A 27,628-nucleotide genomic window follows, 5' to 3' on the forward strand; every position below is an offset into this window, starting at 1 on the left:
ACACACACACACACACACACACACACACACACACACACACACACACACACATTTTTTATGCTCCCCTAATTTATTCATCATAGACCGATAGTTGATGCAGTAGATAGAGTGCAGGGCTTGGTATCAGGGAGACTCATCTTCATGAGTTCAAATATGACTTCAGACACTTAAGAGGTGGAGAAGGAAATGACAAACCACTCCATTATCTTTGCCAGGAAAACTACAAAAGGAGTCATGAAGAGTCAGACACAACTAAAGCAAATGATCAACAACAACACATTTACTTATCATATTTTATGTCTAAATCATGTATCCATTTTAACTTTATATTGGTATATAGTATATTAGTCAATGTCTAATCTCTACCAAACTGTTTTCCAGTTTTCCCAGAAAATTTTGTCAAATGTGAGTTCTTGCCTCACAAAATTTGGATCTTTGCATTTATCAAAGACATTTTTGTCATTTACTACTGTCTATGGTGTACCTAATCTAATCTGGTGATCCACTATTTTATTTCCTAGCCAGTTCCAGATAGTTTTGATGATTATGACTTTGTAATATGGTTTGAAATCTGGTACTACTAGGTTTTCTTCCTTCACATTGTTTTTTTTTTCATAGATTTCCTTGATATTCTTGACCTTCTGTTTTTATAGATGAATTTTGTTATCGATTTTTCTAGTTCTATAAAATAACTCTTTGGTAGTTTGGTGTGGGACTAAACAAATTAATTAATTAACTTAGGAAGAATTGTGATTTTTTAAAAATTTATTGGCTTGGCTTATTTGTGAGTAATTAATATTTTTCAAGTTGTTTAGATCTGTCATTATATATGTGAAAAGTGTTTTGTAATTGTGTTCGTATAGTCATTGGATTTATCTTCACAGGTAGACTCCCATGCATTTTATTTATATTGTCTGCAGTTAAACTAAATGCAATTTATCTATCTTTTCCTGCTGAACTTTGTTGGGAATATATAGAAATATTTATGATTTATGTAAGTTTATTTTATATCCTACAACTTTGCTAGTGTTGTTAATTGTTTCAACAAATTGTTTTTTTTTTGTTAATTCTTTAGGGTTCTCTAAGTATACTATCATGTGGTCTGTAAAGAATGATAGTTTTGTTTCTTCATCTATTCTTATTCCTTTGATTTCTTTTTCTTATCTTATTGCTGTAGTTAGCATTTCTTATACGATATTGAATAAAATTGGTGATAATGGTCATCCTTACTTCATCCCTGATTTTATTAGGAAGGCTTCTAGTTTATCCCTATTACAGATAATGCTCTCTTTTTGCTTTAGATAGATGCAACTTATTCCTATCTTTCTACTGTTTTTAAAAGGAATGGGTGTTGTACTTCATCAAAAACCTTTTCAGCATCTATTGTGATAATCCTATGATTTTTATTATATTGTCAATTATGATAAATACTTTAAATTAATTTTAATCTTTGTTTCTATAGCCCTTCATTACATATAATTTTATTGCATTGTGGTCTGGAAAGAATTCATATAATATTTCTGTTTTTCTGCATTTGTTTATGACCTAATACAGGGTCAATTTTTATGAAAGTTCCATGTATAACAAGGAAAAAATATATACTCTTTTCTGTTCCCATTAAGTTTTCTGGAGAGATCTATCATATCTAACTTTTTTTTAAGATCCTATTCATCTTCTTAGCTTTTTTCTTATTTTATGGTTAGGTAAATCTAGTTCTGAGAGGGGAAAGTTGAGGTCCCACAGTAGTATAGTTTTACTATTTACTACTTTAACTCATTTAACTTTTCCTTTAAGAATTTGGATGCTATGGCATTTAGTGCATATATGTTTAATATTGATATTATTTCTTTATAGTACTATTTAGAAAATTATAGTTTCTCTGATTATCTCTTTTAATTAGGTCTATTTTTGCTTTTCCTTTGTCTGAGATCATGATTGCTCCTTGTGCCTGACCTTTTTTTTGTACCTCAGCTAAAACATAATAGATTCTCCTGTAACTTCTTGAAATATGATATTTAGGCTCTTTTTTTAAAATCATGACTTCCATCCAGGTTCTCTAATAATTATTAAATTATCACTTCTTGATCTATTTTCCAGGTCAGAATTTTTTTCTGATGATACTTTTCACATTTTCTTCTTTTTTTTTCTTCTTTTAATTTTATTATTTCTTGATGTTCCATTGAGTTATTAGCTTCCACTTGTCCAATTCTAATTTTTAAGGAATTATTTTCTCCAATGAGATTTCGTACCTCTTTCTCCATTTGGCCAATTCTGCTTTTTAAGGAGCTCTTTTCTTCAGTGAACTTTTGTACCTCTTTTACCATTGGGCTAATTCTGTTTTGTTTTGTTTTTTTAAATGTTATTTTCTTCAGTATTTTTTGTTCCTCTTTTACTGAGCTGTTATTTCTCTTTTCATAATTTTCTTGCAGCACTTTCATTTCTTTTCCTAAATTATCCTCTACCACTCATCACTTTCTTTGTCTCTTCCAGGATTTTTTATTGGGCTTATGTCCAATTTGCATTTTTATTTTGAAGATTTGCTTTTGGCTTTTTTTTTTTCACATTGTTATCTTCTTGTGAGTTTGTGCCTTTATCTTCCTTGTCAACATAATAGCTTTTTATGGTAAGGTTATTTTCCCCCTAATTTTTCAATTTTATTTGTTGATTTTGAGTTTTGTGTTTAAGTTAGACTCTGTTCATTTGGATGTGGGGAGGCCCTGTTCTAGGCTTCAGGCTTTCTTTGGTCTGGTATTTTCAGAACTAGTTCTAGGGATTTGTAAGTTTTTAGTACTTCCAAAGTGGTATGATCCAGGGAGAGTGTGAACACTGCTTTCCTGTTCTGTGCACTGGTGTTTATCCAGGAAAGGCTCCTATTCCCCTTAAGCTACAAGTGTTAGAGCTCCTCTCTGTCCTTGAACTGTGACCAGATCCCCTGTTCCGTCATAACAACAAATACTAATGGTCCTATGCCCTGGAACTGTGACTCAGAACTGCAGTGGAATTGCCAAAATGCCCTGTACCCAGTGCCAGCATAGGACTTCTATATTCCCTTTGATCAGCTTTGCAATTCCTTTGCCTTCTCCAAGGTAAGAGCTCCAGAAGCTGTTGTTGTTCCTGCCACAATCTCCTCCAAAACCCACCACTAGTGCTGCCAGTGTGTGCACTCCAGGCAGTCCTCTACCCCAGTATCACAGATATCTTCCAATCTCCTAAATTCTCTTGGGCTAGAAAAAATGTCTCACCTGACATTTGTTGGCTATGCAGTTCCAGAATTCTATTTAATGGAATAATTTAAAGTTACTCAGAGGGGAATTTGGTAGAATTTGTATGGGTTGCTGTTTCTACTCCCATAATCTTTGCTATGCCCCCAGAATAAGCTTTTATTAAGCACCTATAATGTGTCAGACACTTTGACAAGCACTTTATTGATATTATCTTATTTAATCATCACAAAAACCCTATGAAGTAATTCTAGTTAAGGAAACTGAGGCAGACAGAGCTAAGTGATTTCCTCAGGGTTCCGCAACTAGTAAGTGTCTGAAGCCAAATTTGAACTTAGGTCTTCCTGATTTGAGGCCCTACACTCCATTTCCTGTTACCTAGCTTCCCCTATATTTTATTTGGACAGACACTGCAGAAAGACAGCTAGTTGGATCCAGAATTGAATAAAAGGAAGAAAATTGCTTGAATTGTATTTGGAAAAGTATGTGTTTGAATTAAGATTCCACCTTTGATGTTTGTTTCCCATATGACCATGTAAGTCATTTAACATCTTTGAGCCTAAGAACATATCTGCTACGTTAAGATGGATTTTGGAGTGCTTTAATGGAGGAATTTCTTATACTAACACTATCACAGATTCATCATATATAAACATATCTCATATGGTTCCAGAGGGCAGGAGTAGAAGTTACAGATGTCAGATTTTGGTTCAACATAGGGGAAATAATATTTCTAATAACTAACCCCATCTATTCCAAAATGTAATGATTTGCCTTATAGTGTTGAATTCTCTACCATTGAAAGTTTTCAACCAGAAGTGACATTAGGTTGGATATTGTATCTAAGCTCCTTGAGGTCAGGGACTGTTTTGCTTTTGATTTTGCATCCTTGTTACCCAGTAGACAGATGGATTCTTCAGTGCCAAGTACAGCATAGCAAGGGAATTCCTACAGATCCCCATTCACATGAAGGACCAGTCCTCATGACAGAGCTTTTGACCATGACAAGGAGATTTACTACCAGATGATATGAAACTATTACCAAACTAATTTCCCTTTGTTGTTTGATGGCTGTTGCTGCATAATTAGGAACGTGCCTCTAGAATCCTTATGCAATTTTCTTTTGGATATCATACTCTATTTTACATGAGTTATTCCTATATGTGCAATGTCTCCCTACTAAATTGTGAAGTTCTGTGACAGCAAGGATTAGGTCTTCTTTAAACTTTATCTCTTCCCTAGCCTCCAGCACAGTACTCTGGGACTCATAGTATATATTCATTTAATGAATATTTTTTTTAATTGAACTGAGTACACAAGCATAACATATGCAAGAATTTACCTTGCACATAGTTAGCCACCTAATAAATGCCTGTTGAATTGAGTAGTAGCTGCCCAAGGGAATCTAGGAAAACTACTTTTGGCCTATTCTAACCTAAAAAAAAATGCATGCAAATTTGCCTCTGTCTTTTTCTACTAAACAATCACTTGGAAATTCATTCCCTTCCCCACCTCCCTCCCAGACCACCAGAGCTTCCAGAAGCAATTTAATTATCCACTTGGGTAGTAAGGACATCATAGGGAACATTGCCAAATCCTCTAGATTTTTTTTTCTTTTACATTATGCACATGGCCAATAAAACTCACAGATGTGTTATGAGGCTTAATTAAAGAATGTTTATAAAGTACTTGGCAGGTTTTAGCACACTGGGGAAATACCCAGCAGGGTAACGGGGCATAATATTTTCTGTAAGGTTGAAAATAAGTCTCTAAGTAGGTTTTGGGATCTTTCCTAGAATCTATAGTCAGAACTATTGGAAATGGAAGAAGCTTAGGGATAATCTCCTCTAATTCCCTCAATTTTCAGATAAAGAAAGACCCAAGCAGATCAAGTGGCCTATCCAGTGTCACATATCTAGTAAATGGTAGAGATGGACCTAGGATCCAGTTTGGGGCACTCTCCCTCAAATCCTGGTGCCTCCCACTGAAATGTTATTAAGCTTTTAAAAGTACACAAAGCATTTATATAATAGGCACTAGGAAATACACGAGATAGAAGTTCAGCACTCAACCACGAGAAAGCACACAATTTTGATAGGGAGACAAGATAAACAAATAAAAAACAAAGAATACAGTAGAAAGAAAAAATATTTTAAAATATATAATATTAATTATATATCTATACATATATAGATATATAATGGTATATTAAAAAGTACATGGGGGGAAAGGGAATAATTGCATGGGTTATTTGATAATTGAATTTATCCTCAAAAATGTTGCAGCCAACAGGGCAGAAATGTGCCTTCTAGAACCACTCAATAAATGATCTTGTTGGTTATGGTTTTGAAGTGATACTAATAGCAACAATAACAATAGTAATTCACACACATATGGCATTTAATGTTTGCAGAGTCCTTTCCTCACAACAATCTTTTGAGGAGATAGTGCAAGTATTCCTTTTTCCATTTCGCAGATTGTCAGACTGAGACTTATAAAATTAAGTAAATTGCTCAAGGACACACATCTAGTAGGTAGTGGAATTGTAACTTGAATTCAGGTCATCTGAATCCAATTTCAGTGGGGATTTTTGGTGGTGATGTGGTAGTGGGTGATTGAATGTACTACTTCTCCTATCAAAGAATTTTTGTGCCATTTTCATCATATAGAATCCCCTAGAATCAAAAGCTAATGATGTCCATTTAAAGGCCAATGCTTCATTCAATTGGACTTGGAAATAACAAGAACAACAACAACTAACATCCATATATTTTTGGAAAGTTTTGGAAAGCAGTTTACATATAATACGTATTTTGATTGAAAATTTAATTCATGAAGTCCATTAGAATTTAAAAAATGAGAAAGTAGTTTTTCCCCATGTTAAATATAACTTTTCTTATGCCTAACATATGTGATATACAGACTTTCAATAAGGTATTTCTGAATATCAGATTGAATATTTTGAGTGTGTTTTTCACGTTGTCCAGTAATCTTTCTTACTTATTATTTCTACTTCTGAGTAGCTAATGAAGTGTAGCTGGAGGGTGTTGAATGTCAACTGACAAAAGAAAGTGAAGGGCTCCTTTTCAGTCTTTGAAAGTTTTATTTTAATTTTGGAGTAAATTAAATTTAACTGTGAATTTCAAGGTCTGTTGAAAAAGTATTCAATCTAAATTCACTAATATGTGAATTTATGAAAAATACCCTAACAGAGGAAGTCAGTCATTCTTATATGTATATGTGTATGTATGTATATGTATGTATGCATGTGGTATGAGAGAGACATTCAGAGACAGAAAGAAAATACTCAGATGACTAATCAAAAACAGTTTGTTCAGTAAGATAATTGCTTGACTTGTTAGATAATATTAAGGAAAACAAGGTCAATACTTTTCTACTACTATGCTGCAGTTAAAACCATAGCATGTTAAAGCAGGGGGAGCTTACTGTAGAGATTCATATAACCAGCACGTGTACTGATGAATAAAGTGTAGCCAAAGTGTTTAAGCAGAATTACAAAGGTCATAATGCTAATAAGTAATAGAGTAGAGACTCCCAAATCATTATTCAGTGCATATTCTCTGCAACACTAGAATTCTGTCTTTTATGGCCACAGATTGGACCCTTAATCTTAAAAAGACATCTTTCAAATGGGCATCTGAGGGACTAGTCTAATTAGAACATTGAAAAACCATAACCACCATCAGAAAATAGCTCAAAGCACATGTTCTACTCGGAGTGAATATGTCACCTTTGTAAAACAAGGACATTTTATTTCATATGATAACAGTTTTTTGAGGATTAAAAAAATTCAAATTTATATCTTCCATCCAAGAAACTGAATAAATTAAGTCATGAAAACATTTAAATTTTTGAAAGTGATCTGTGATTCCACTGGTATATAGAATGACTGTATGTCAAAAATCCTTCCATCAAAGCAACTTATCTGTAACAAGACAAGAATTAGAATTAATTTGAATTTCTTATATTTGCTTTTCTCAAATTGAGCTAAATTCTAAGTAATAAAATGGAGTTTTCTGAGGCCAAAGACTGAGAGAAAACTTTGTGGATAAGATCTTATATTTTAACAAAGCATAAGAAAATGTCTCAGCCAAGATACAGCCATTGTAATAATATTCCATCAAAGTTAATATTTTTAAGTAATCAATCAACAAATATTTATTAAGTACTTTTATGTGATGGTCTCTGTGAAAGATACAAGAGACACAAGTGAAAAAATGAAATTATTATAATTTGCAAAGGTCATAGATATAGATAGCTAGAAGGTACCTGAGTCTATCTAATCCAACCCTTTCACTTGACTTGTAAAAAAACAAAAACAAAAACAAGGCTCTGGAAGTAATATGTAAGTATTTATTATTATTATCATTATTATTATTATTATTATTTCTGACTTTCCTAGTAGTAACCAGTGGAGGCATGGTTAGAACCCATATTGTAAAATCATAGGATCATGAATTTAGAGGTGGTCCAGGGACCACCTTAACAGAAGAGTTAAACGACTTGCCCAAATCACATATATAGGTTTATTTATTTATTTAATTTATTTTTAGTTTTCAACATTCACTTTTATAAGGTTTTGAGTTTCAATTTTTTCTCCCTCCCTTCCCTCTCCCCTCCAGAAGATGTCATGCAATCTGATATAGGCTCTACATGTACAATTGTATTAAACATATTTCCACATTAGTCATGTTGTGAAAGAAGAATCAGAACAAAAGGGAAAAACCATGAGAAAGAAAAAAACAATAACAACAACAATTAAAAAGAAAAAGAAAAATAGTATGTTTCCATCTGCATTCAGACATCATAATCCTTCCTCTAAGAATTGTCTTAGATCATTGTTTTGCTGAGAAGAGCTAAGTCTATCAAAGGTGGTCATTGCACAATCTTGTTGTTACTGTGAACAATGTTCTCCTGGTTCTGCACTTCACTTCACTCAGCTTTAGTTCGTTTAAGTCTTTCCAAGTTTTTCTGAAATCTGCCAGCTCATCATTTCTTATAGTACACTAGCATTACAATATATTTAGGCATTCCCCAATTAATAGCCATTCTCTCAATTTCCAATTCTTTGCCACCACAAAAAGAGCTGCTATAAATATTTTTGTACATGTGGGTCTTTTTCTCCATTTTTATGATCCCTTTGGGATACAGACACAGTAATGGTACTGGTGGATCAAAAGGTATGCACAGTTTTATAGCCCTTTAGGTATAGTTCCAAATTGCTCTCCAAAATGATTTGATCAGTTCAGAGATCCACCAACAATATATTAGTGTTCCAAATATCTTCTCCAATATTTAACATTTTCCGTTTCTGTCATGTTAGCCAATCTGATAAGCATGAGGTGGCACTTCAGAGTTATTTTAATTTGCATTTCTCTAATCAGTAGTTATTTAGAGCATTTTTCATGTGACTATAGATAGTTTTAATTTCTTTAACTGAAATCTGACTGTTCATATCCTTTGACCATTTATCATTTGGGGAATGACTTGTATTCTTATTAATTTGATTAAGTTCTCTATATATTTTAGAAATGAGGCCTTTTTCAGAGATACTGGCTGTAAAAATTGTTGTTCAACTTTCTGCTTCTATTCTAATCATGGTTGCATTGGCTTGTGTAAAAACTTTTTAATATAATTTAATTAAAATTACCCATTTTGCATTTCATAATGTTCTCTTTCTTTTGTTTGGTCAAAAATTCTTCCCTTCTCCATAAATCTGATAAATAAACTATTCCTTGCTCTTCTAATTTACTTATAGTATCACCCATTATATTTAAATCATGTGCCCATTTTGACCTCAGATTGATATACACTGTGAGATGTTGGCTATGCCTAGTTTCTGCCATACTATTTACCTGTTTTCCCAACTACTTTTTTTAATCAAATAGTGAGTTCTTATCCCAGACACTGGAGTCTTTGGGCTTATTATACCTAAGCTTTAGTCTTTTGTACCTAAGATATTCCACTAATCCACCACTCTATTTCTTAACCAATACCAAATACCTTTGATGATTACTGCTTTATAATATGTTTTAGATCTGGTACAGTTAGGCCATCTTCCCTTGCATTTCTTTTCATTAATTTCTTTGATGCTCTTGAACTTTTGTTCTTCCAGATGAAATTTATTATTTTTTTCTACCTCTATAAAATATTTTGTGGTAGTTTGACACTGAATGCATCACTTAATTTAGAATTGATATTTTTAGTATATTAGTTACGACTACCCATAAGCAACTGATATTTTTTCTAATTATTTAGATCTAACTTTATTTGTACGAAAAATGTTTTGTAATTGTGTTCATATAGTTTCTTGGTTTGTCTTGGCAAATAGACTCTCAAAACTTTAAATGAAATTTCTATTTCTATCTCTTACTGTTGGGCTTTGTTAGTAATATATGGAAATGCCAAAGATTTATGTGGGTTTATTTTATAGCCTGTAACTTCGCTAAAGTTGTTTATTATTTCACGTAATTTTTACTTGATTCTCTAGGATTCTCTAAGTTATCTTTATTCTGTTCCTTATTCCTTATTCTCTACTTCCTTCCATTCCTTTTCATTTTCTTATTGCTAAAGATAACATTTCTAGTACAATATTGAATAACAGTGATGATAATGGACATCCTTATTTCAACCCTGATCTTATTGAGAATGCTTCTAGCTTGTCCCCATTACATATAATTCTTCTTGATTATTTTAGATAGATGCTACTTATCATTTTAAGGAAGATTCCATTGATTCCTATGCTCTCAAGTGTTTTTAATAGGAATAGGTGTTGTATTTTGTCAAAAGCTTTTTCAGTATCTATTGAGATAATCATATGATTTCTGTTAGTTTTGTTATTGATATGACCAATTGTGCTTATAATTTTCCTAATATTGAAGCAGCTCTGCATTCCTGGTGTAAATTCCACCTGGTCATAGGGTGCTATTGTCATGATAATTTGCTGTAATCTATTTGTTAATATTTCATTTAAAATGTTTGCATCAATATTCATTAGGGAAATTGGTCTATAATTTTCTTTGTTTTGGCTCTTCCCAGTTTAGGTATCAAAATCATATTTGTATCATAAAAATAATTTGGTAGGACTCCACCTATTTTTCCAAATAGTTTATATAGAATTAGAATTAACTTTTCTTTAAATGTTTGGTAGAATTCACTTGAAGATCCATCTGACCCTGGAGATTTTTTCTGAGGAGTGGAGCCAAGATGGCGGAGTGAAAGCAGTGGCTTGCTTGAACTCTCCCCCAAAACCCTCCGTGTAAAAAATGGCTCTAAACAAATTATAGAGCAGCAGAACCCACAAAAAGACAGAGTGAAACAAATTTCCAGCCCAAGACAACCTGGATGGGTGATTAAAAAGATCTATTGCACCTGGCTGGGAGAGGAATGCAGTTCAGCATAGGTGTGTGGGTAAAACAGGCCTCAGCGAACTTGGAGCAGGCCTCAGAGGACTGAATCACAGGCAGTTGTGGCAGTTTCGAGACTTCTCAACCCACAAACACCAAAGACAACTTAGAAGGTCAGTAGGAAAAGTCTGTGACTGTAGTGAGGGAAAAGCACGATCCCAGGCCCAGCCCCAGCTACAGCTCCAGGGCAGCAGCTGCTTCCAGAGCTTCTGGCCCACAGACTGAGGAAAAATTGAGTGGCTGATCAGAGGGTAATTGCAGGGATATTTTGCTAGTGCTGAGGTAGAATTCTCTTGCTTTGCCCTGCTTGGATATGAGTCACAGTTCTGGGTGGTGATCCTGGGGCAAAGAGGAGTACTGGTGTGTTGGAACTCGTAGTGGCTATGGAGAGGGAATCCTCCTCTCAATTCCAAGGCAGAAAAATGTGCTTGTGGTCACTCATAGACCAGAGCAATGGCCAGGAAAGGAGTAAACACCATGCCCTTGATCATACCACCTTGGGAGAACTGAAAACATACAGGTCCCTAGAAATATTTCTAAAAACAGCTGCACAAAACTGCCAAAGCTTGGGACAGTACCTTCTCCACATTGGAAGCAGACCCCTATCTTACAAAGAGTTTAAAATTCAAGTAATTGGTTGGGATCATGAGCAAACAAAGGTGCGAAAAAAAGTCAGACCATAGAATCTTTCTTTGGTAACAAAGAGAATCAAAACATACAACCAGAAGAAGACCACAAAGTCAAAGCTCCTACATCCAAAGCCTCCAAGAAAAATATGAATCAATCCCAGGCCATGGAAGAGCTCAAAAAGGATGTTGAGAAGTAGAGGAAAAAACTAGGAAGAGAAATATGAGTGATGGAAGAAATTCATGAAAAATTAGTAAACAGCTTGCTAAAGGAGACCCAAAAAAATACTGAAGAAAATAACACCTTAAAAAATAGCCTAACCCAAATGGCAAAAGAGGTCCAAAAAACCAATGGGGAGAAGAATGCCTTAAAAAGCAGAATTGGCTAAATGGAAAAGGGAATCCAAAAGTTCACTGAAGAAACTTCCTTAAAAATTAGAATGGAGCAAGTGGAAGCTAGTGACTTTATGAAATTTTTTCTTAGGGAGTTCATTGGTAGCTTGTTCAATTTCTTTTTCTGAAATGGGATTATTTAAATATTTTATATCCTCTTCTGTTAATCTGAACAATTTATGTTTTTTTTTGTAAATATTCATCCATTTCACTTAGATTGTCAGATTTACTGGCATAGTTGGGCAAAGTACCTCCTAATTTTTGTTTTGACTTCCTCTTCATTGGTGAATTTTCCCTTTACATTTTTGATACTGATAATTTGGTTTTCTTTTTTCTTCTTTTTAATCAAATTAACCAAAGGGTTTTTTTTGTATTTTATTGTTTTAAAAAAACAGATTTTAATTTTATTTATTAGTTGAATAGCTTTCTTAATTTCAATTTTATTAATTACTCCTTTGATTTTCAGAATTTCTAATTTGGTATTCAATTGGGGATTTTTAATTTGTTGTTTTTTTCTAGCTTTTTTAGTTGCATGCTCAATTCATTGATCTCCTATTTTTTCTCTTTTATTCATGTAAGCATTTAGAGATATAAAATTTCCTCAAAGAACTGCTTTGACTGTATCCCATAAATTTTAGTGTGTTGTCTCATTACTGTCTTTCTCTTGACTGAAGCTGTTGATTGTTCTATGATTTGTTGTTTGACCCACTCATTCTTTAGGATTAGATTATTTAGTTCCCAACTAATTTTAATTCTATCTTTCCATAGCTCTTTATTACATGTATTTTTATTGCATTATGATCTAAAAGGATGCATTTAATATTTCTGCCTTTCTGTATTGGATTATGAGGTTTTTATGCCTTAGTCCATGGTTGCTGTTTGTGTAAGTGCCATGTACTACTGAGGAAAGGTATATTCCTTTCTATTTATGTTCAGTTTTCTCCAGAGTTCTACCATATCCAACTTTTCTAACATTATATTCACCTCCTTAGCTTCTTTCTTGTTTATTTTGTGGTTAAATTTATCTAGTTCTGAGAGGCCATGGTTGAGGTACCACACTAGAGTAGTTGTGCTGTTTATTTCTTCCTATAACTCATTTAACTTCTTCTCTAAGAATTTGGATACTATACCACTTGATTCATATATGTTTATTATTGATATTACTTTATTGTCTATGGTGCCTTTTAGCAAAATGCAGTATGCTTCCTTATCTCTTTTAATTGGATCCATTTTTGCTTTTGTTTTGTCTGAGATGAGGATTGCTACCACTCCTTTTCTTTTTTGACTTCAACTGAAGCATATTATATTCCACTCTAGCCTTTTGCCTTTATTCTGTGTGTATCTCTCTGCTTCAAATGTGTTTCTTGTAAACAACGTATTGTAGGATTATGGTTTTTAATCCATTCTGTTATCTACTTCTGTTTTATGGGAGAGTTCATCCCATTCACATTCACAGTTCTAATTACTGTGTTTTTCTTTTCATCCTATCCCCCCCTTTTATAATTTTCTCTCCTTTCACCCTTTCCCTTCTCACTAGTGTTTTGCTTCTGACCACCACCTCCCTCAATTTACCCTCACTTCTATCATCCCCCTTCCCTTTTCTTTCCCCTTTTCCCTACTACTTCCTTCCTCCCTTCTGTCCTCCCTTCTATTCATCACCTTCCTTTTCTTTCCCCTTTATCCTTCCACTTCCCCATAGAGTAAGATAGATTTCTATAACCAACTGAGTGTATATTTTATTCTCTCTTTGAGCCAAATCTGATTAGAATTAGGTTCAAACAGTGCTCACCACCCCCATCCCTTATTTCCCTCTACTGTAATAAGTTTTTATACCTCTTCATGTGATGTAATTTACCCTATTCTGCCTCCCCCTTTACTCTTCTCCCAGAACAATCTTTTTTCAACCTTTAATTAAGTAATTAATTTTATCATCAAATCAAAGTCAACTTATACTCACACCCTCTGTCTATGTATAACCTTTCTACATGCTATTTTAAAGATATGATTCTCAAGAGTTACAAGTATCATCTTCCTGTGTAGGGATGTAAACAATTTAACCTTGTTGAATAACATTTTTTTCTTTCCTGTTTACCTTTTTATGTTTCTGTTGAGTCTTATGTCTTGTATTTGAAGATCATTTTGTTGTTGTTGTTGTTCAACTCTGATTTTTTTCATCAGGAATAATTGAAAGCCCCCTATTTCATTGAATGTCCATCCTTTTCCCTGAAAGATTGTATTCAATTTTGCTGAGTATTTGATTCTTGGTTGTAATCCAAGCTTCTTTGCCTTATGGAATATCATACTCCAAGCTCTCAGATCCTTCAATGTAGAAGCCATTGAGTCCTACATAATTCTGACTGTGGTTCCATTATATTTAAATTGTTTCTTTCTGGGTGCTTGTAGTATTTTCTTCTTGATCTGATAATTCTGGAATTTGGCTACAATATTGCTTGGAGTTTTCATTTTGGGATGCCTTTCAGGAGGTGATCAGTGGATTCTTTCAATGACTATTTTTCCCTTTTGTTGTAGGATCTTAGGGGAGTTTTCCTTGATAATTTCTTAAAATATACTGTCCAGGATCTTTTTTTGATCATGTCTTTCAGGTAGTCCAATAATTCTTAAATGATCTCTCCTGGATCTATTTTCCAGGTCAGTTGTTTTTCCAAGGAAGCACTTCACATTTTCTTCTATTTTTTTTCATTCCTTTGATATTATTTTATTGATTCTTGATTCTCATAGAGTCATTAGTTTCCACTTGCCCAATTCTAATTCTTAAAAAATTAGTTTTTTGGGGCAGCTAGGTGGCACAGTGGATAGAGCACCGGCCTTGAAGTCAGGAGGACCTGAGTTCAAATCCAGCCTCAGACCAAACACTTGACACTTACTAGCTGTGTGACCCTGGGCAAATCACTTAACCCCAATTGCCTGAAAAAAAATAAAGAAAAATAAATAATAATAAAAAAAAGAAACTAGTTTTTCAGTTAGATTTTGTACCTTCTTTTCCATTTGGTCAATTCTTTTTTAAGGACCTACTTTCTTCAGTGGATTTTTTTTTCCCACTTACCATTGTATCTTTTAAGGAATTGTTTTATTGAGTCAATTTTTATCCTTCTCTTCCAAATTGTTGACTCTCTCTTTCATACTTCTCATTTATTTTCCCATTTTTGTTTTATATCTCTTATTTAACTTTTAAAATCCTTCTTGAGCTCTTCCAAGAAGGCTTTTTGGGCTTGGGACCAATTCATATTCTCCTTTGAGCTTTCAGAAGTAGTTATATTGATGATATTGTTCTCTTCTGAGTTTGTGTTTTGATCTTCCCTGTCACTATGGTAACTTTCTATGGCCAATGTTCATTTTTGCTTCTTGATCATCTTGTTTGCTTATATCTTGGCTTTTAAAGTGGAGCTCTCCTGCTGGAGCACAGGGGGCACTGTCCTAAGCTTCTTGTGCTGGGAGCAGGGGCCTTGTCACTGGCTTTCTGTGCTGGGGCTTCAGGTGTTAGTAGTGTAAGGCTGTAGAGGTCTGGCAGCTCATCTGGTGCTGAGCTGGGGTTCTAGTGGTGGTGTCTGGTGTATGCTGAGGCCAGGTGGGGTTTGTCTGTATTTCCCTCTGGCTACACTTTGGATCATGGGAGTTTGGCCTCTGGAGATGTCTGATTGCCCTGGGCTGTGCTGAAGCATATTCAGGTCCAGCCTCTGGAGGATGCCTGCCCACCTGGGGATGTGCTGAAGCATATGGATGTCAGGAGATGTTGGGGGACTCCTGCCTGCCCAAGACTAGCCTGAAGCATGTGATGGTTCTCCAAGTTGGAGTCTGCTGGTTCCCCTGGATGTGCTAAGGCACATGGTGGGGGGGGGGGGGTTCCTGGTGCAGGCATTTGCCTGTTCCACCACAGTGGGACTGAGAATCTCCCCCTGGTTTGCTGAGGTGGGGTTTGCTATTAGCTTGCTGGAATGCTTATTTTCTTGGAATACACTCCTCTTTTACCTGATTGAGATGGACCTTTCTTGCCTATCCTCCAAGTTTCCCAGGCAACTTCTCCACCTTGTCTTTCTGCTGGCTGTACTTTTCCAGGATTTGTTCTGGGGTGTCATTTTATGATTGTTCTGAGGTGAATATAGGAGTGCAATACAAGTTTACTGCTTACTCCATCATCTTGGCTCCTGGAAGTTCACACGTATAGTTTTAGAGGAAGATCATGTGACACCAGAGCCAGCCCTCTTTCCACTGAACCATAAAATGTGTTATCAGTCATAGTTATAGGAATATACCATTATCACCATTATCATCATCACAGCTGACACTGTTATCATGCTTTACAGCTGAAAAAAAATTAAATATGGAATTGTGGATCTGATTCCAATTCCTGTCATTTTGCTGTGGGACATTTTGTTCTGGGTCCCAGTGTCCACATCTGCAAAAATTGTGAGCATAATGGCATCCTTCTGTCATGTTTACATTGTCTGGTTTCTCATCACAATTAGCTAAAGATTTAGAATTCAGATTCCAGGAATGAAAAGATCAATGTTTACATAATTTTGTTGCTACTCATCAGGTTTGAAAGTTTAGGACATTAAATGAATTTTTATGTACTTTGCAAGAGACTTTCAGGTCTCCTCATTTAGTAAATTAGACTCAGGTGTTTCCTTTTGAGTACACTCATATATGGAAATCTAGATTTACAAAAAAAAAAAAGTCAAATACCAGCTCATGATTCACTAAACCAAAAGATTTGTGATTTTACCAAAGAAATCATCATAGGGGCCTTGTCCATACCAGACCTTTCTGAGTATTTAGGATGAGAATGCCCTTTGGGAATACACTAGCCATATGATGTCAGCCACACCTGGAATGAGCTAATGAGAACTCTCTTCTAGTTGTGCCTGATCACAGAAAATATCAAGCTTGTTAGTTTTCACAGCCCTAGCATCTATTTAAAGGAAATGAATCTGATGCCTGTATTTTCAGAAACTCTAGAGAAATTATAGTATAAGCTGTATAATGAGTTCTTTCATGTTTTAAAAAATGTCCTTAATAACCACAAATGTATGAAATTCCTAAGCTGATTGTGAGACTATTGAAGCCAAATTAATAATTTTTATCTCCACAGCAATTTTATAAGCTCCTTGAGATCAGGGTCCATATTCTGTATGGTTTTGTAGCTACCACAATGCCAGACTTACAGAGTACCAGACATATCACAGATTGTTACTATATATTTGTTGAATTAAATTGATTTTATGAAGCCCAAGAAAAATAGAATGTTAGAACATTGCAGATCTTGCAGTAGAGAAGAAAAAGCAAATCTTTCTTTTTCTAATCATTTTGGGTTGGCAATCTGGATACATAAATTCATGTTTTGCTATGTGGTATAATATAGGAGGCATCTTGATGGCTCCATGGATAGAATGTGGGGCCTGGAGTCAGGAAGACCTGAGTTAAAATCCAGCCTGAGACACTTACTAGCTGTATGACCCTGGGCGAGTCATTTGACCTTTGTTTGACTTAATCCACCACGGAAGAAAATGACAAATCACTCCAATATCCCTGCCAAGAAAATTCCATGGATGGTATTGGTGTGATGATCCACAGGATTAGAAAAAGTTAGACACAACTGAACAGTTGAACAATAGACAATAATATTATAGGTGTTCATTTGAAAGACATTTTTTGAGTGCCTGCCATGGCTAAAAATTGGAAGGGGAATAGCAACACACTATCAGCCCTCCAAAACCTTATAGGATCCTAGACTGAGAGCAGGAAAGGAGCCTTGGAGATGCCATCTAGTCCACCATCTGATCAATGAGTAAAGAGGCCTTGGGAGGTTAAGCAACTTGTCCAAGATCATACCGAAGAGAGTAAATGTTGGAATTACATACTTTGCCTCCAAACCGAACCCTTTAGTTCACTGTCTCCCTGAACTAGTAAGAGACTAAGGGCACGGTTTACTACAATACAGGATGAAGAATAATGAATTCTCAAGAAACAAAGTACCTGGAGTATCTGGGAGTAGGGAGAGCTTACTTCTGGTTGTATAAATCAAGGGAAAAAAACACACACAGGATTCAGGAGGAGGTTCAACCTAAGCTGAGCCTTGAAAGAAGAACATTTACAATGTTTATACTTTTTCTCTTTCAAGCTTTTAAAGAGGTAGCATTTACTGCCTCTATTCAAAGCACAAGCAACTGTTATGAAAACAGTGGATATTTTGCCATTTAACACCCAGACTTTATCATCTCCCCATCACCTTAGAATGTAAGATTCTTGAGGGAAGTTTTTTTTTTTCCTTTCTTCAAATCTGTATTTAGCATAGTACTGGGCATATATGCTTAATAAATGTTTGTTCAAAGATGCTGAGAATCCTCAAGAGGAATCCCACAATGAAATAACAACTCTGCTGCAGGGCTGAGATTGCTTGACTGGTGGTTACTTTTAGTAAAAATATTTTTGGAATTTCTAAGGGCCTTAATGGACTTTTTGCTTATTAAATGTCTGTTTCTTTTACTTCAATAGAAATCTGCCTTTTGACAAAAGGCCGCCGCACAGCCAGTGTCCGAGCTGATACTTACTGCCGCCTCTACTCACTGTCTGTGGACAATTTCAATGAGGTGTTGGAGGAGTACCCTATGATGAGGAGAGCCTTCGAAACAGTAGCAATTGACCGACTAGATCGGATAGGTATTCTTTTTTTTTATTGCGTTCTTACTCAGAAAGGCAATTTTATTTTTGTTTAGTGGACTTGAAGTATCCATGGGCTAGGTCAAAGGTTAGAGTTGGTGTATTAACTAGTGTATGGAAAATAACAGTTTTCTGATGACTATCCAGCAAGTTCTCAAACCATGCTTGATATTCTGCTCTGCATGCTATAGGTTTAATTTTCTTTTATTTTTGCTAGCTATGCAATCTGCTTTCCACAGCGATACCAACACTATATGACTGTTCAGGTAATGAAAGTAATAAATGAATAAAATATTATGTAGTAGTTCAAATTGAACTAAAATGTTCAATAGACTTAAGCCTGAATCTACACTACAGACAAAACTATGTATTTGGGGGCTTAATTTAATGTGTTTTTCAGAGAAATTTTTCTCTACATTAAGATGTGCAAAAATGAGAAGACAACCTCTGTGGGAAATGTGGAAATGACTGTAGTGTAGACACAGGTGGGAATAGCCTATTTAGAGGTATCCAACATTGATACTTTTCCTCGTTAATTAATATCTCCTTTCTTAAAGCCTCCTCTGCTATTAGAACATTAGATGTTTTAGCGATAGTGGTGTCAATCACTTCAATACTCCAATGGGTCTGAGATCTCTTCAGTGTGAGTATTGCTTTCACTGGTGCTGATCGCAACCCATCTGTGCCTTCTCATCCTGCTCTATTCCTGTCCACGTCTCATGTCTTTGTCTTTCTATAGATTGTCTATGTGTGTAGGGATTGGGATCTGCTAGAGCACACTGGTTATTTTTATTCAATTTTTTAAAGAAATAAAGACTACACCTTTGATTTTATTGATATAGACAGTACCAAAGCAGATTAGCACTATCTCTGCAATTTGTAGTCTTGATGGGGTTGCCTAAATTAGAACATTGAGAAGTTAAATGACATACCTAGGGTCACAGCCAATTTGTCAGGAACAAATCTTTGAACCAAGTCTTGGGGGCTCTAAGCCTAGTTGCCCATTCACTATGCAAAAGTGGCTCTTAATTTCTTAAAAGAAGATTTAAATAATTGTCATTTTTAATTTTGTTTCAGGTCAAAACTCCCTATCTATCTAAGCTACTTTGAGAAGAGAATTTAGGGTAGTAGCATCCCTAGTAGCTGAGAGCATGAGGGTCACTAAGTGGAGAGTAAGAGGTTTTACCTCTAATTGCATTGGTGTCCATAACCTTATTTCCTCCTTTTCCTTGTGCTGACAGAATTCCAACTTGCACAATAGTCTGAAAGTTAGAAGGGAAGAAGTTAAGGGATTATATGAGCATGCTATTTTATTCAGATCCTCTGCCATACATTGGGGATTCTTGCTGTGTCTTTGATAACAGGGAAAATTATGCAGGAGGATAGAATGTCAGTAAATGTTGAAGTGAGTTATGCCTGGAAGCATGCTTGTTTATGAGCAAATATGCTTGGGGTGGAAGTCATCTCTTATCCCCAATTGTATTGGAATTAATCGAGGGAGACAGAATCTCACAATAACTGGGCTGTTCCTTGCTTATCCTGCTAAGCACCTCTGGAAGCAGCATTGGCATTTTTCAAGGAAAGAATATACTGAAGTTTAAGACTACTTTTCAAAGTGTTAAAGAGAACCAAGTTTGTGACTAACCAGTATCTACCTCTGGCTGATTAAACATGGTTTTTCAAGCAGAAATGTTCAACCATAGATTTGCATAAAACAAACCAAGCAATTTAATGATGCCTAAAGATCAGGCTCCTCAGCACCTTTCCTCTTTCAAAATTGTGAAACAGTATCAACAGAGAAGTGGTGAGACATAGAACATAGTAAGCCTACCTCAGCGTCAGATAAACTAGGTTCAAGTCTCACCTATGACACATACCTGCTATATGACTCTAGGCAAGTCATAAACCTCTCAGTGACCTAGGCAACTGTTTAGGGTGATAAATTACAGAACAGCTGCCCAACTTCATTGTTAAGGAGAATTTCCTCACTAGGAGCTCACTATACCAAAGAAACCAGGTAAAATAATAGACTTTGTCAGTTTCCAGAGGCTCATCAGCAGGAGCTACCTGGTGAGGATTTCTGCCCCAGCAACCAAGGAAGGTTTACTGAGTTGCTGAGGGGTTATGGACCAGAGAAGTCATTGATACTTAAAGTATTAGGATAAAGCAATGTAAGAGAGAGGGGAAGGTGAAAAGGGAAAGAAGCAAATAAGTATTTACATAGCATATCTACTATGTGCCAGATATTATACAAATATTCTTATTTGATGCAAATGAATGAATACTCCTTTCATTCTTATTTGACTGTCAGTGAGAAGCCATAAGTTCTCAGATGAGGAAATGATGAAACTAATGCTGAGCAACCAGATGTGACACAAATATAGAGCCCTTGTATAACATTCACAGAAGCATCACTCCTCCTGGTCTGGTGATATCGAATTAGGTTCAGGAAGTATGCTGGGCAAGCATATGTATTTACTACTTCTATAAGAATTTGGCACTTAAGAAATTAGGACAACTTGATAAGCAGACAGGTAGAATCTTTATTTGGACATTAAAAATATAATAGCTTTTGCCTATATAATTCAGTAAATTCTAACAAGATATCCTACCATTTGAATGAGATGTCCCATTTAACGTTTAGAACAACACTCTATTTAGAGTGGCGATTCTTAACCTAGGGTCATGAACACTGTGTATGTATGTATGTATGTGTGTATGTAAATATATATATATGTATATGTACATATATATATATATATATATATATACGATTTAGAGATACATTCTAGGAATCTCAGGCATATTCCAGATACTGGAATACTAAGGGTATTAGTAAATTAATTTTATTAATGATGCATTTGAAAATACCACTTTTTCCTGCCTCTAATCAAGGCACTGTTTCTGACATATCTGAAATTTCACAACGTGGTAAATACAATTTTTGGAGAAGTAGTAGTAGTAGTAGTGATGAGAATGAGGATGATGTAAAAAAAAAATAATATAATAATCAAACATTAAACATAAAAGAGCAATAGTAAAATAGTAATTTGTCTCAGCATCATTTTTATCTAAACTCTATTGAAAATGAGATAAAAGAAGGTCAGTAATAATTATATTGGTAACATAAGAGGCAGAAGTCCTGCCTCTGACACGTGCTAGCTATGTGACAATAGACATCTTCCCAATGTTCTAGGTAGCTCTCTAAGACTTATTTACAGATGAGTTGCCACTCTGCATTGGCAGATGGAGTTCCCACACCAAAAGTTTCCTACATTAAGGTAGACCACCACTTTCTCCTGTCCCCCCAAAAAAAAATTACAGATCATATCTATAATACTTTAAAGTACATGAAAAACTTTCCTCATAACAATTCTACAAAGAAGAAAGTACAAGAAATTTTATCTTCATTTCACAGAAGCAAATAAGAAAACTAAGTCTCAGGGAGCTTCAGTGAAGTTTAAAGGAGCAATCTTTATAACCATCCCAGGCTTAGGTCCAGGATCATACTCAGGCTGACTTTTTATGCTTTGTTTGGAGGTTTTCTAAACTTGTTCCTTCTTCTGCTGACAGGAAAGAAAAATTCGATTCTTCTGCAGAAGTTCCAGAAGGATCTGAATACTGGTGTTTTCAACAATCAGGAGAATGAGATCCTGAAACAGATTGTGAAGCATGACAGGGAAATGGTGCAGGCCATTGCTCCGATGAATTTCCCCCAAATGCCAACCCTGAATTCCAGCGCTTCAACCACTACTCCATCCTCCCGAATGAGGACACAATCTCCTCCCGTTTACACAGCAACCAGCCTGTCTCATAGCAACCTGCATTCCCCAAGTCCCAGCACCCAGACCCCACAACAAGCTGTCATCCTGTCACCTTGCCCCTACACCACAGCAGTCTGCAGTCCTCCAGTCCAGAGCCCTCTGGCTGCTCGAACTTTTCAATATGCCTCCCCAACTGCTTCCCAGCTGTCACTGATGCAGCAGCAGCCACCTCCACCACAGCCATCCCAGCAGCCACAGCCCCAGCAGCCACAGCCACCACCTCAGCCTCTGCAGCAGCAGCAGCAGCAGCAGCCACAGACACCCACGATCTCCTCCCAGAAAAATGAGGTGCACAGGAGTACCCAGGCTCTTCACAACACCAACCTGACCCGAGAGGTCAGACCCCTCTCAGCCTCTCAGCCTTCGCTGCCTCATGAGATCTCCACTCTGATTTCCAGACCTCACCCCACAGTAGGAGAGTCTCTAGCTTCCATCCCACAGCCTGTCTCTGCTGTCCATGGCGCAGGCATTCAGGCAGGAGCCAGGGGCAGTGTCCCTCAGAGAGTCACTCTCTTCCGACAGATGTCTTCGGGAGCAATCCCTCCCAACCGAGGAGCTGTCCCAGTCCCCCCACCACCAGCAGCTACACTCCAGAGAGATTCCTCCACAGTCTTAAGTACAGACCCAGAAGGAGACAAACCAAGATTTGCTTCAAATTTATGATCTCTGCTGATTATAAAAGGAGAAAGTACTGTTATAAACTAAAACGTTTCCCCAGAAACTATTTTAATCTATGTCCTGAATAGGTTCCTGTAGTCTACTCTGAAGAAATATTTTAGACAACCCTACCCTACATACAAAATGTAAATATATATACATATATACATAATATACATATATATATTTAAAGTTCCCCAAAGAAATTTAAAGACCTGTTTAGCATTCAGTGTTATGTCTTCATTTCTTTAAATCATTAAAGGAGTCTAAATTTTGTTGTAAGATTATTTATTTTTAACCTTCATTGACTCAAAAATTCTTTGATATATGTATTTCTCTACTTTATGAAGAATTCCTAGATTGAGTGAAAAATCAAATCACCATAACTTCCATATGTGAAAAGACATTGTTAACTCTGATAAGACCTTTACTTTTAAGAAGGTAATTCAAAAGAGCTAGTGAACAGCAACTAACGAAAATTTCTTTTTTAAAAGTTCCATTAACTGCATTTCCATCTCCAAATTATGAACAATTATTTAACAGTATATTCATTGGCAGGTCTCATTTTATAGATCATACTGTGTTTTGGTGCTTTCCATTCTGAATTAGGTTGAAGAACACCATCATCGGATCAAACCATCTCCAGTAGAAGGACTATCACAATCACTGCTCTGGATAGTTCCATCTGCAAACATGGTTATTGATCTTGTTTCTGAAAGCTGAGTGAACTACTGTCTCTGCACTGTGATGCCAGACATTTATGAAGAAAGACCTAATGCTCAATTAATGTCAGTTTTAAATAACTTTTTTGGCCCAAACAAAAAAATAGCTTCAGTGTGGTATGCCATGGCAAAGTCATTGTTTTGGATCTCTTCAAAACTTAGTTTAAAATTTTACCAAACATAACTGTGACAACCATTCAAATGTAATCCAACAGCTTGAAAATACACTGTTGCTTTTATTTACAATGTTTTTATGCAAAATTATATGCTTGATCCTGCAAATTACTTGTATTTCACTCAAATCATCACTTTTCTTCTTCCTTGCCATAAGCAAGTGTCTGAAAATATTCCCTGCATGTTTTTTTGAAAAAAAAAAAAAATAGGTTCAATCAGTCATTGTAGGGGGAAAAAAAGTTTACAGTATTTCTTGGCTTTATAAAACTAAACATTCATAAATTGTGTGTACCTTTAAATTCCTATAATGCTGGTTTGGATTCTCTAACTTAAGTCTAGAAGTGAGATTTTATTTTATTATTATTTGAAGGGTCATTTGTAAACACAGCTTGATTTAGAATCTCAAGTGCATTCTGTGACTTCACTGTAGTTGGTAGTTAACTGTGGTGTTAATTTAAAAGAAATAAATATAATATAGCATCAAGTTTGTTTGGGAATGCACGATTTGCTCTGTGTATAGTGTAACTAAGTGGATAGTCAATCTTAAGGCATGTAGCGTCCTACACAATCCATAGATAGAAGGTTTATTATTTTAACTGTCTACAATGGTCAGAAAAAGTGACAGAAAGCAGGGTGAAAGCTTTACTGTTATATGAATGTTTCTTTCCTTTGCTCAGATCTTCCCATGATCTTGTAAACTGGTCCTTGTTTAGTTTCTTCACAAAAGACTTTCCTAAGTAATCATTTGTGCCTACTTTCTCACAGTAAATAGTGGATGACTGGAACACAATATGAAGAGTCCTAGTAATCAACTATTGCAAATACCAAACACATGTCCCAAACAATCCACCTTAAGGAAATGTTCTAAAAGGAAGGTCTGAAGATTCTTTAATGCTGATATAAACTCTGAATGGAGGAGTTACACACAACCATATGCTACACATTGAGTTGTATTATTGAAAGCAGAAAAAAATGTCCTAGAGTGGACAAAGTTTAGACCTATGAGGGTTGTTATGCCTTATATTGAAATGGTATGCAAAAAAAATATTAAAAAAAGTTGCTATTTTTATTTTCTAAGAAATTCCCACTCATTTGGAAATAACTACCAATAGAAGTCAATGTAATTTTAACCTTAATGTGCTGCTGGTATCTGATGGCATAGGGATAGTACATAAGAAAGGAATTGTGTAGACTATAAATGTATATGTGTATATGCACACATATATATGGATACGCTGCAAGACCACTTACTTAACAGAACCAAATTTTTTATTTTATTATGAAATTGAAAAATATATTTGAACTATTAAGATATTTTGGTCCTTCAAACTATTTACAGTTTACATTTGATAGGAGTGATAGGTTTAGTAGTGAAATATTTTTATATATAATTTTTTAAAATTTTAATCACTATGGAGAAACAAGTAAAATTTATTTGCATGGTCTTTCAGTGAAATGATAAAGTTTTTAATGACTTTGTAATAGAATGGACAAAATTTAGGGTTTGTATGTTAAACCCATAAAAATGGTACAGGGTATAAATCATATACATATTATATATATATTTATATGTATGAATGTACATATACATACTTAGGTTAAGGGACAAATGGACCCACTTTCCTGTAATATAAAGGTTCATCCATTGCAAGTTGAAGAAGTGACCTATTTTCCCTGTACATAGATAAGCCCATAAGTATGGAATTTTCCATCTGTACAGAATTTAATGTATTAATAGAAAGTTTGAATCTACTGCTGCTGAGAAGACAATAGAATTATTGATTCTTACAATGACTGTATGATCAGGGACAAGTTAGATTTTTTTTTCTTTTGTCTTTGCTCAAAGCCATAAATATACATATATATATATATATATAAAGATTATTAATAAATTGAACCGAAAATAAGCTAAGATCACGAATTTTTTATTTGATAAATTCAATATACCCAAACATTGTACTTTACTAATAAGCTGGGCATTGTCTTTTGTCTTTATATCTGATGAATGCTAAGTGAGTTTTGGTTGGTATACAACATTAAATTTTAATTGTTTATATGCTGTAAGCAGCAGGAGGAAAAAGTTTTTTGCCATTCATTTGACTCAGCATTGAATTGAAAGGCTAATTTGATTCTTGAGTGTAATCTCTTTTCTGTGGCTTATGGTTGCTGTCCAATTTTAAAATTTAGGCTGCCCTAATTCCATTGCAATTCACTTATGTAGACTTACTCTGTTTCAGCTTAAGCCTTCCCAAAGGATTTGCATATTGATGGGACATCTCTACTACACAAATGGATTTTGAATCAGATACAAGAGTATAAAAGGTAGTAAAATCCAGGGAGATTTCATTACAGATAGAAAAGCACTTAGAGGAATGCAGAAGGGACAGTAGTCGGGCTTATTCACTAAATGCAAATCCTATTGACCAAGGCCTCAGTGGCCCACATGTAATTGAATAATTCTCTGAAGTGTAAGGCTCCACTGCAAACAAGTAGGTCCTTTTGCAGTTTATATATCTTTACATCAATCAGATCTTCATGTTAGTAATAAGCACACAACCAAATTATATTGAATATATATATACACACACACATATATATACACACACGTACATATTAAATCAGATAATTTAACTTGTATGATTTTGGCTTATGTTTTATTTTTGTTTACTATTGATAGATTTTTTTTTGGAGGGGTCTAGGTTGTTTATATATGGAATTACAACTATTTCCTATGTTTTTTTTTTTCAGATAATTACTAGGCAAAGCTTACTCCATCACCTTTAAACATGTTGGCTCCCTGATGTCCTTATGATGCCAGTAATTTCTCTAAGCCTTAATTTTTTCACTTGAAAAAATGGATAATTGAACTAAATGACTACAAAGGCCCTTTCTAAACCTAAAATGATTTTTACTATGAAATATGTACTATATGTGTATGTTCATCTTATATATTATTTGTAAAGCTAGAAAAGTTCCTAATTCTTTCTTTTTTTTTCAATTGCGTTACCCCACTTATGTACCTTGGTCTTTATTGGATGAATTGGTGCTGAACATCAGTTACTATTTTCAGTCCTTGAAAGAAGTGCACAAGAGCTGAAGGCCAAAATGAATGCTGGCAGATGCAGAGCAGCCAGCTTCAGTCTGTAGCCTTTTCCTCAGTGCACCCTTTCCCAAGGGAGACATAGTGGAACAAAAGGGAAAACACTGTCATAAGTAAGGAATAATTATACCTATTGCTATTAGGCTGAAGCACTTGACTTTGTAACGAAATGTTGCTACTTTTTTTTTTTGAAGAAGTTCTTCCATGAGGTCAGTCAGGAAGAGACTCCTTGCTTTTAAAGGTGAGAGAAACAGGGTGAAACAAGTTCAAATGCCTTGTCAAAAATCATAAGTCTTCATGGGAACAAATCTGGAAAGAAAACTTACATACTTCTGGTGACTGTTCTGGGTATTTAGACCTCAGAGCACAAAGCTTTCCAGTGGATAAAAAAAATGGAATTAAATTATCTTCATCATTATTAATCATTTGATTCACCCACAACAGCACAAGTGTCATTGGATGAGAGAATAAGATGAGAGAGCTGGGCATCTTGGATTTCCAAACATCTAACTAGTTTAAAAGTCTTCCTCATTTCAAGAACATTGACTAAAAATTTGCTAATGATTTTTGCCACAGGCAAATTCCATAGCAGCTTTGCCTTAGGGCCTATAAAGCACCATTCCTTTAGTAGAGAAAAATAAATCTTCCCTTTCTTTCCTTATTCTTCCCACCCTCAATCCAGAAAAAAAAAAAGTTTCTGATTTTCCCTCCCTACAAAATTATGTTACAATAAAGTTTCCTTGTAATCTCTAAAGCTGGCAAACAAGGATAAAGAGTAAGGAACCCACAGTACTAAGCACAAGCAC

At 35.2% G+C, this 27,628-nt stretch overlaps 1 protein-coding gene across 1 annotated transcript in view; it reads left to right on the top strand.

Annotated features, from left to right (window-relative positions):
- HCN1 (hyperpolarization activated cyclic nucleotide gated potassium channel 1) overlaps positions 1-22,832 on the top strand; it is a 577,083-nt gene extending 554,251 nt beyond the window's left edge. The window contains exons 7-8 of the mRNA XM_027863629.1: positions 18,181-18,345; positions 21,919-22,832. Coding sequence (XP_027719430.1) covers positions 18,181-18,345; positions 21,919-22,832 — 1,079 coding nt within the window. The remainder of the gene's footprint in view (positions 1-18,180; positions 18,346-21,918) is intronic.
- Positions 22,833-27,628: the final 4,796 nt, after the last annotated feature.

Source organism: Vombatus ursinus, unplaced genomic scaffold (genome assembly GCF_900497805.2).
Source record: "Vombatus ursinus unplaced genomic scaffold, bare-nosed wombat genome assembly UNPS02014772.1, whole genome shotgun sequence".
In the NCBI taxonomy this organism is placed as follows: Eukaryota; Metazoa; Chordata; class Mammalia; order Diprotodontia; family Vombatidae; genus Vombatus; species Vombatus ursinus.